Below are 10,262 nucleotides of genomic sequence, written 5' to 3'. Positions count from 1 at the left end.
CTTTATTTGAGAACCATGAATCAGAGAATTGAGACTTTTTTTTCATACAGATTAACTGATTATTAGAATAGTTGACAATGTAGTAGCAAAATCAAAATCTTCCAAAAGAAGCACACTTCCATTATCACTCCATCATAGCTTCAAATGTAGTTCACACACAGGTCGATCCTAAATTAATTTCTATTGATTTCAGGTAAAAATAATAATTAAAAAAACTAAAAAATGAAGACAAATAAGCAACGTTGTTGCTATCTAAAAGCTTTGTTCTTCCCCCAGCTCTCATCTTAACTTCCACTATTTCCGTTTACTGAAGTTTCGTTCTCAAATAAGCATTTAATGCCACATTAATGGTTTGTGGAGCTGTGAGACATTAAGAAAAATGATTTCACAAACACCACAATCACTGTTTCATTTTTAAATAACAGGAAAATTAACATAGAGTCGGTATTTTTTTAAGACAATTTTTTTTTAAATACATTTGTTTCTGTACATAAACTTTGACACAATTAGCAAAAGGTAGCAGCTGTCAGAGCTCAACATCAAACATCTAACAACTATGCAACCTTGTATGAAGGTCACATAGTCAATGCTCGTTCCTGTGGCTTTACTCACACAAGCAAGAATGTAGGCAATTTAAAATAAGTGACGGAGACCATGAGCAGTCAGAAACAACAAAATGTTCATAATTAGCTTATTTTACTTTTTGTTTCTTTTGGCCATGTACATTTGTGTGATTGATGTAGTGCTAGTTGATCCATCGGACAACCATTGGACCACATCCATCTCCCTTCTTAATGGTTCTCACTAAGTCCAACCCACCTGCGTCCCTCAGCGTGGTCAAAGTTCTCAATCAAGGATTTCACAACATTTTCTTCCCCCTCACTGTGGATAGACACCAGGTTGGCTCTCTCAGACAAACAGTGGAGCCCAGGTCATGCGTGTGGCAACAACAGACGGAAGAGGATTTAAAAAACAAAAAAAACAGAGGCACCTCCACGCAATGTTGCAGAGACATGTCAACCAGGACAGCCCTACAACATCCAGAGCCTTTAGGGCGAATCTTATTCATCCAATAGTTCCTGCTACTGAGCAATTGCTGTGACCTCACTCCCAGTGGTAGGCAAGCTGTCTAGGCTTCCAGTATATATTGTATGACAGTGGGTTTGAGGTGATCCTCAAAATGTTCCTTCCACTGCCTGACTATATCCTCAGTTGATGTCAGCAGCATCCCACTACCACTTTATACAGTGTAATTAAAGCACAGCTTCCCCCTCTTCAGTCGTCTGAGGGCTGAGCTTATTGTGGCAGGCCTGCTTAGAGGCATTTTAAAAAACCTATTTTCATAGTTGTAAGATTTATACACAATTTATTTTCCTTTGCTATTGTATGCGGTGTCCTTTGGGATATTTACAGTATATGCAAACATTTTAGCACCCATCCATCCATATCCTCCACTTATCCAAGTCTCTGGGGTTTCCCAGCTGTCATAGTGTGACATGAGGGGTACACCCAAACACAGTTTTATTTCATTTGAAATCCTGACACTTAGTCTTGTCTACGCTAGTTGGAAAACTCGAAAATCAGTTTTATTTGCTGTTATTTATATAGTTTCTGTCCAATTTCTCCACTTTTTATCTGATTAGTGGGTGATTTTAACATCCGTGTACCTACTAAAAATAACATTGTCAACATGGCATTTAAATTCATAAGAATCAGTTGTTTTCTTTCAAAATGTAGAAGACCATAGCCATCACTTTAATCACACTTTAGATCTTTTTTGACACATGACGTGGAAACTGAACATTTAAAGGGATTTCCTTAAAACCCTCTTTTGTCTGATCATTTATTAACAACATTTAGATTTACAGTAATGGATTCGCCAAAGCAGTGGGAAGTTTTTTATCACAGTAGATGTATTTTTGATAGTGCTCTAATTACGTTTAAGGATATAATTCATCCACTTTTATCTTCTTCAATGTCAGGTGCAAACCAGCTACCTGAACGCTACTTTCACAGAGGTTGATTATCTTGTTAATAATTTTATGACCTTCAATGTGTATGACTCTGGATACTGTAGCTCCACTATTGGTTGGGTCTGATTACTGGGGGGGTCATAACCCCCCTAACCCCCCTGGAAATTACACCCCTGCGTACACATGCTAATTCACGCCATTGCCCAGTGTCTGCAAACAGCTGAGCAGATGTGCTTGTAGTGGTTATTTATGTACTTCAATTTCTTGTCAGACTCACTCCCTAGCCTCACATTTTTGATAGCTGAGACATGTAATGTCTTCTTTTTGTTGTATACACTTTAAAGTGGGTATCATATTTTTCATAATGTGAAATTAGATGAAACTTTTGCTTTTGGACAGCTACAAAGACGAAAAACAGGTCTGCAAAGAACATGTCACCTAAAGATGGCGCACAAATCTTGATGATTGATGAAGATTTTTTTGCCTTCCTGTGTGTGTTTTGTTAGCACACACACACACACACACACACACACAAAACTGTAACAATGGCTACTGAAAGTAGCTGCTGAAACTGGCTTGTGTTGATTTTCTGCATTACAGAATTGGAGTTTAGGTTGATCCTCATCACGTTAACTTGATACTCTGCTGCCCTCAACTGGCTAAAAAACATTAGACAAACATTACATCTTAATTGTGTGTATGTGTGTTTTTATATCTGTGTCATGCACGAGTTGATATTTAAAATCAGAACTGATATGTACACAGTGAAAAATAAAGTAAACAAATCATGAAAATGTGAGATATAAAATAAAATGTTGCATTTTTAGAAGGAAGATTTATCAAATCTGCTCTGGTTCTGAGCAAATTACGTACTTTAAATGCATTTATTGTGTGTGTAATACAGCTCCTGTTTTACATGTAAATCACAAAAGGGAAATTCAGTAATTGGCCTCCAGAGAATGGATTCTGTGTTATATCACTGGCTGGATTTGTCGTGTATCAGTATCATTTTTCTTATTAGATGTCACAAAAATTATAATCAGTGATTTTTACAGAATAAAATTCGGCTTTCAAACCAGGATGTGACTTTAGGCGATCATGAAGATGGGGCGAGATAAATGTGTTGGTTGACATTTTTTATACATATACTACTAATAATAATACAAACATAAATACTACTACTGCTGCTATTAGTACTAATAGTAGTAATAAAAAATAATAAAAACTTACACTCTAATTTTTTTAATGTACAGGTTTTAAATGACATTGCTTTAAGAACATTGCTTTTCTGACTTATAAAACACTAAATGCATTCATTAAGAAGGTGCAAGAATATGGGGCAGTTGTTGTAACTTCACTTCAGTACCATCAGAAGGAAACTCATAGACAGAGTTACCTACCTAAATTACCACAGTAACTTGAACACAACCTGATCAAGAGCAGTGTATGTGTTCAGATAGCATTTCTTGTGGGGAACTACACATCACGTTGACACAGCAGCTGTCATGGCGAGTGCTGTGCGGCAGGCAGGAAGGAGGACCCAACTGCAGGACTCACAGATGGAAGGTTAACTTAAAGCACAGCTTTATACGCTGGGAAAAACAACTCATCAAAGAAACAAACTTCTTAAAACAAACCAAAACATCAAATGTGAAACCTAAACTAAACTGGCACTGGAAACTAGAAACTAGGAAACACGGGCTCGGAACATGACGGGAAAAAACACAGCACAAAGAGAGTGAACGACGCGACAACAAGCAGAACATCACAGAGGACTAAAATACACAGCGGAGTAATCAGGAAATGGGAGACATAAGGGAAACACAGCTGGGACTAATTTGGCACGACGAGACAAGGGAAGCAAAAGTAGACACACTACCTAAGCACACGAAACTATCAAAGTAAAACAGGAAGCACACGACAGGCACAGAGACACAAGCTGTGTCTCAATTCAGGGGCTGCATCCTTCGGAGGACCCGGCCTTCAAAGTCTACGTGGGCTGGGTCCTCCGAAGACCGAGAAGGTCTTCGAAGGCTGTGAAATGGGATGGTCTAGCCTTCAATTTTTTGTTGGTGCTAGGAGAGAGTTCATGGAGTTAATGAAAGGAATGGATCAAGAAAAGGCTAAGACTCTAGGATGTGAATTTCTCATGAACCCTCCAAAAGCAAGTCACATGGGAGGTGTCTGGGAGCGTCAAATAAAGACTATAAGAAGTGTTCTTACTGCTATTCTCGATCAGTCATCACAAAGGCTTGACTGCACCTCCTTAAGAACCTTTCTGTATGAAATCATGGCTATCATCAACAGCAGACCACTCACGACCCTGAACCATTGATGTCTTAACAATGAAGTCCAAGACCATTCTGCCCCCACCTGGAGAGTTTGTCAAGGAAAATGTTTATCTTAGGAAAAGATGGCGTCGAGTGCAGTATTTGGCTAATATGTTTTGGACTCGATGGAAGAAAGAATATCTTCTAAATTTACAAGAGCGACAAAAGTGGCGGAAGAACAGAAGGAACATCAAGGTTGATGACATTGTCCTTCTACATGTCCTTCTACAAGATAATCTGGCACCACGCAATGAGTGGAAGATGGCGGAGGAGGGAGCCCCACAGCTAAAACAGTTTTTCTTGAGAGACCTGTTCAAAGTGTGGTTACTCTCTTAGGCTACGTCCACACTAGCCCGGATAGATTTGAAAACGCATTTTCGTCTGAAAACGTCTGAAAACGGCCTGCCTCATTTCTGTCTGCCGCTTATTTACTTTCCTGCTCTTTGAAACGTTGCAGCAAAATGTTGAGGAAAAGCACCGAGTTTTTTAAATGGACTAACAATGAGGTGGAGTTGTTGCTGCGAGTAACACATAAGTACAAAGTTGCAACAGCAAGTGAGAATTAAAGAATTTGAAGAAAAGCCATCTGGAGCTTGTACAAACTGGACTTTGTCAAAATTGAGAGCAAACAAAGCAACTGCTGTACAATGCCCTCCGCTATCTTAGTTTAATTGGTCACATGACTGCATCATATCACTAACATGCGTCATCGTTTTAGAAAGTCTGTATTTTTGCTGTCCACACTGCAACGCGAAAGCACCGTTTTCAAATGTATGCATTTTCGAGAGTGTTTTTTCAAAACGCTGCGTTTTCCTTGAGGAAAACGCCGTCTCAGTGTGGATGGGAGGCCAAAACGGAGAGAAAACGATGCGTTTCCAAACGAAAACGCATTAGTGTGGACGTAGCCTTAGAAGCAGACTAAAGGGTTGTTTGCTGGAAGTTACCTGACAAAGAGTTGATAACAAGACATTCTTTGGTGATAAGTAGAAATGCTTGTTTGAAGAGACTATTTCATTAGGAAAATCCCACATAAACATTTGTGTGATTCAGTGGGAGTGTAGCTGTTGGCATGATGACATTGTATATAATTTGGATTATTTCTTTATCTTCTCAAGGTCCATGTCATCATTGTAAATTGTTTAAGCTGTTCATTACTTTATGCTTTGTTATTTTATGTAGTCAAAGTTTCAGTGCTTTTATTTTGAAAGTCAAGCTCGCTTACAAGTCGCGCTAGTTTCCTCTTTGGGTAGAAAGAATGGTCTTTATTGAAAGTCATGTTAAGTGGACTTTAACAACACACACATAAAGGAAACCTCAGAAGAATGGAGGCTAATTCCCTTTTTGCAGCATGCAGCCAACGAGGTATTTATTGATTTATCGTATTTGTTATACAGTGTTATTTTTAGTGCTGTGTCTTACATTGAGTTTTATTTTGTTAATGCTGTATAGTTTTCACGGTGGCTTTGGAGAGAAGTCTTCAAATAAACCAGTGACAGAAAACCACTTGTGTCTGCCTGTGCTTCGAGGGAATTATATCAGCCATCTGCTCCTTGGTGTGTAAAATATAACAGGACATTTGAGTAAATTCTCACCATTTCACACTTCTGTTTAATCAGTTTTCTGTTCAACGTTTATTCAGCTGTGTGAAACTATAACTTTAATCTCAGCCAAACCGATTTCCTCAGGAAAAAATAAAACACTGAAAAAAGCCAAACAATAACATTTTTAAGTTATCTAAGTGACTTATATATCATGTTATCCCTGATTAGCGAAAGACCGCGTGGGGTCTGAAAACGATGTGCCGGGAATCCGCCAGCTCTAATGAGCTTTGACCACCTGGTCAGCTGTCGAGCTGGTGGGTAACAGACGTCTCCGAAAACGTCAGAGCCCTTTTGCAAATATGTGATGTCTTAATAAACTGAGCAGATATTTGAAGTTTACACAGCTACATTTTCCCTGAAAATATTTTAAAAGTTTATTTTGTGACCCAGAAAGAGTAATATTTCAAACTCTTTAGCTGCGCTCCTCCATCATCGCCACATTTGAAAAGTATTTTTACATAATTATACAAATATTATAAATAATAATTTAATTTAATAATTTAATTTAATTAACTATTATTATAATATTATTATTAGAGTATTAGAGAGTATTATTATAAGGGTAACATTACAACTTAGTTGTTGGTTCCATGGTTGGAAACAGGAATTGGCTGGGCCGCACTATGAATTCTGGGATAGGTTGGGCCATGAAAGATACATCCAACCCAACCTTCAAGTTTGGGGAAAAGGGGGATGCTTTGGTTGGCCGCATTTGGAGCAGCCTTCGAATTGGGACAGCCTTTGTGGCGTTGCTCTGAAGTAATCAGCCTTCAAATGCGGCCTCCGAAGAATGCGCCAGCTGAACTGAGACACAGACTAGACACAGAACAGAGGCAGCATGGGAACCAAAACCTAAGACCTAGAAGTCACAAACCAAAACCAAAACACTGGTAGTAATAAACCAAGATGAAACTAAACAATAATAATAGTAACACTGGGTCACTGACCCAGGACTGTGACAGAAGCAACATCTCTTATTTAGACTGGCTGAACTCTTTCTTTGGTGCTTTCAGGTTAGAGTCACTGTATAAGTAATTTATTGTTAGTTTGACTGTATTTTATTTTAATAAGGCTTTATCACCAAAACATTTTTTTTTTAAAGTTTAATATAGATGTTGGGTGTTTTTTTCCTCCTGTCTCATTATATTAACATTAGCTGTGAGATTAAAACAATGAGTAAATATTCCCTTTGATCCACCATCAGAGCTACCAGTGGATGATTCTGTATTCATGAAAATATAGGTGAGTGAAATTTAATGACTTTTGCACAGACACACAAAAGACTACAGAGATTACAGTGTACATTTAAATCTTTATTATAGCATTGTACTAGCAGGAACAGAGGGTTCAGTGCTTCTAAGGACAGGTAATGCGTGTTGCACAAACATAAGGTAAATTGGTAGCACATGTGTGGTCATTCCATTTCTTATCTGGTACTACATTGGTGTGAACACAGTGTTCATTTCCTCCCTGATTATTAGGTTGTGTTGGACTCCAGTAGACAAAACGCACTGGACATCCATCGGACCACATCCAAGTGCCTTCTTTATGCTTGTCACTGAGTCCAATCCAGGTGTGTCCCTCGGCGTGGTCAAAGTTCATGATCAGGTTTTTCACAAAACTCTGTTCCTCTGTATTGCGGATGGACACCAGGTTGGCTCCCTGTGACAAACAGTAGACTTCTGCATCAGCCCAGGCCATGCGGGTGGCGACATATTTGTAGCAGCGGCCGTTGAAGCTCCACCAGAACATGGGACAGGCTCCACGTAGCAGTTTAAATTTCCGTTCACCTGAAGGGAAAACAGAATTCAGGGCTAGATGAAACAGTTAAAAAGTTGAAGTGATTTTATTTTCTTAGAGTCACAGAAACAGAGGTGAAAATGCTCTGATGGTATTGAAACGACTAACTGCTTTATTTTATGCGCTGCAGAGAAGCATGGCTGCACAGTTGAAATAATGCCACTGGTCAAATGCATTCGGCAAAAGCTTTTTCCTCATTCACAGTTACAAGGAAGAGGAGCATAAGGTAACAAATATCCACATAAAATGTTCTTTTGCTAAAATAATAACCACAAATAAAGGTAAAAATAAATAAGGGAAAATAAGAGCCAGAAAATGGGACAGTTACCAGGTTGTTGCATGACTTCATTGTCACGAGAGGGAGACTCAGAAGGAGCACCCAGAGCCAGACCAAACAAGAAGAGGAGCAAGATCATGTTGAAGCTTTAAGTCTCAAAGTGTGATGAAGAGCTGCTGAAGCTTCTTTGTACAGGATGGTTTCTTTTATAGCTGCCTGAGTGGGTGTTTTTATTGCTGGTGTGATATCATTGGCCAGATGGACCAAACCTCTCCACCATACATAATAACATTAAATATAAGCCAGAAAAAAATGAAATTCCAAAGAAATTCATAATTGTTTAACTGTTGAACAGTCATTTCCTCTTGGCACATTCAGGAGAACGTGACTATTTTATGTAGTTAGATACTTATTGCATAGTAAAAAGCCTTATCAAGGTCATGGATAATTAAACAGGACAGGTCTGAGCTACGAAAGGAAAAGTAAAAAAAGATGAGTTAATCTAACATATAGAGAACAACATCCCTCCACACAGAAGGATCCTCGCTTTCATTTTGGCCGGACAAATAAGTAAATAAACTATTAGGACATTAAAACTTGTTTATTAATGAATGTGTTTGTTTTTTGTTTGATTGCATAATTTTCATTCGTTTATGTTTATAGTTTGAGCACTCTATATTATAACAATTTATTTCCTTTCTTTTAAAATTAACTTCTGTGTAAATCGACTGAGGAAAATTTGTGTTCTCTTTTCTGGTTACTGTCCTCGGTTTTTGGGCTCCTCCACTACTAATTATTACATTGTCAAACTCAGTTTTGCCCTTATCACGTGATCCGGCCATTTATCTTATCCATTTTTTTCTAACTGTGCTTTAAATGTCAGCACTATTCTGTCATTATGCTTTTCAGTATCTATGAAGAATTACAACAGGACCCAAATGCAGACACCGAGCCAGAATGAGCAACAAAACAAGAGGCCTTATTTTGGCTAATTTATAAAAACATACAAAACTCAGCAGACAGAAGGCACCAGAATCCAAAGTAGGCTAGTAATACACACACACAAACACACACACACGCACACACACAGCTGAGAAAACAGATAAAACTGATCAGTGAGACAGAAGAAAGTAAAAATAAACTAAAACTAAAATATATGTCTCAGGGGATCTAAAGGGGAGACTGATCACTTTGTGGTTGCCAGTTTCATTTACAAGAGATTCAAAACAGATGCTTTCATATAGCGCACATGAGCACACTGGCTGTCACTGTCTCACTTGGTCACATGGTAATAATAAAAAATAATCCCAGTTAACACTGGGAGTTTTACAAGTTAACACTTGTAAATAAGTGTTAACTTGTAAAAACAAGTTAACACTTGTAAAACTCTTGCACTTTCACGTGTTATTGTTTTCTTTGTCTGAGCAATTGTCTCTTATCATGTCATTAAAACATCTTATCAACAAGATGATAATGAAAATGGTATCAGGAAGTTGAAGTTCGTAAGCTTTTCCTGTAAACAAAGATTTTTTAAAAAAACCCTTTCAACTCTTTTTTTTATAACAGTGAACACACAACACAATGAACTGTGGCAGGCCTGCTTAGGGTCATTAAAATCCAAGACTATATTCACAGGTGTAAAATTTATAGACGTTATGTTGGGATTTTCCTCTTCTTTATTTTTCTTTGTCTGAGCAATTGTCGCTTTATCATGTCCTTAAAACATCTTATCAACAAAATGATAACAAAAATGATACCAGGAAATCAAACTTTGTGAGCGTTTCTGTAAACAAAGATTTAAAAAAACCCTCTCAACTCTATGCTCACTGTTATAAAAGAAAAAAGAAAGAAAGAAAGAAACTGTAGCAGGCCTGCTTGGAGTCATTAAAATCCAAGACTATGTTCATAGGTGTCAAATGTATGCACTTTATGTTGGGATTTTCTTATTCTTTTATGTTCTATCATTTGGGATATTTACAGTTTTTTCCCTTCCTGACCTAAAATATGACTGAAGTTTTTTAATGGCATTTCTGACAGTGAGAACTGATATTTAGAAGTGCATTTCTATCCTTTAATAACCTCCCAGTGGTTTGGATTGATAGAGGTATTTAGTGACTCTAAGAAGACCTTAGAAGAAGAAGACCATAATTGACAGATTCATGGACTAAATCCCCCAAAGTATTTGCTTGTCTTCCTTCATACACATATGACATCCCATTCTTAACCTAAAGGGTTTAATATAATAAAGGCCTGGCTCACAGTCTCTGCTCTAATTCATCCC

At 37.8% G+C, this 10,262-nt stretch overlaps 1 protein-coding gene across 1 annotated transcript; it reads right to left on the bottom strand.

Annotated features, from left to right (window-relative positions):
* Positions 1-7,196: 7,196 nt before the first annotated feature.
* Positions 7,197-8,481, bottom strand: LOC100692159 (lactose-binding lectin l-2-like). The gene is made up of 2 exons (XM_005478658.4): positions 8,033-8,481; positions 7,197-7,694 (listed from the first exon to the last, which is right to left on the bottom strand). The coding sequence occupies exons 1-2, from the start codon at positions 8,118-8,120 to the stop codon at positions 7,261-7,263; spliced, it is 522 nt and encodes a 173-aa protein (XP_005478715.1). The 5' UTR covers positions 8,121-8,481; the 3' UTR covers positions 7,197-7,260.
* Positions 8,482-10,262: the final 1,781 nt, after the last annotated feature.

The sequence above is a fragment of the Oreochromis niloticus genome, linkage group LG22 (assembly GCF_001858045.2).
Source record: "Oreochromis niloticus isolate F11D_XX linkage group LG22, O_niloticus_UMD_NMBU, whole genome shotgun sequence".
NCBI lineage: Eukaryota > Metazoa > Chordata > Actinopteri > Cichliformes > Cichlidae > Oreochromis > Oreochromis niloticus.
The sequence above is the reverse complement of the archived record's forward strand: the minus strand, read 5'-3'. Positions and strand labels throughout refer to the sequence as shown.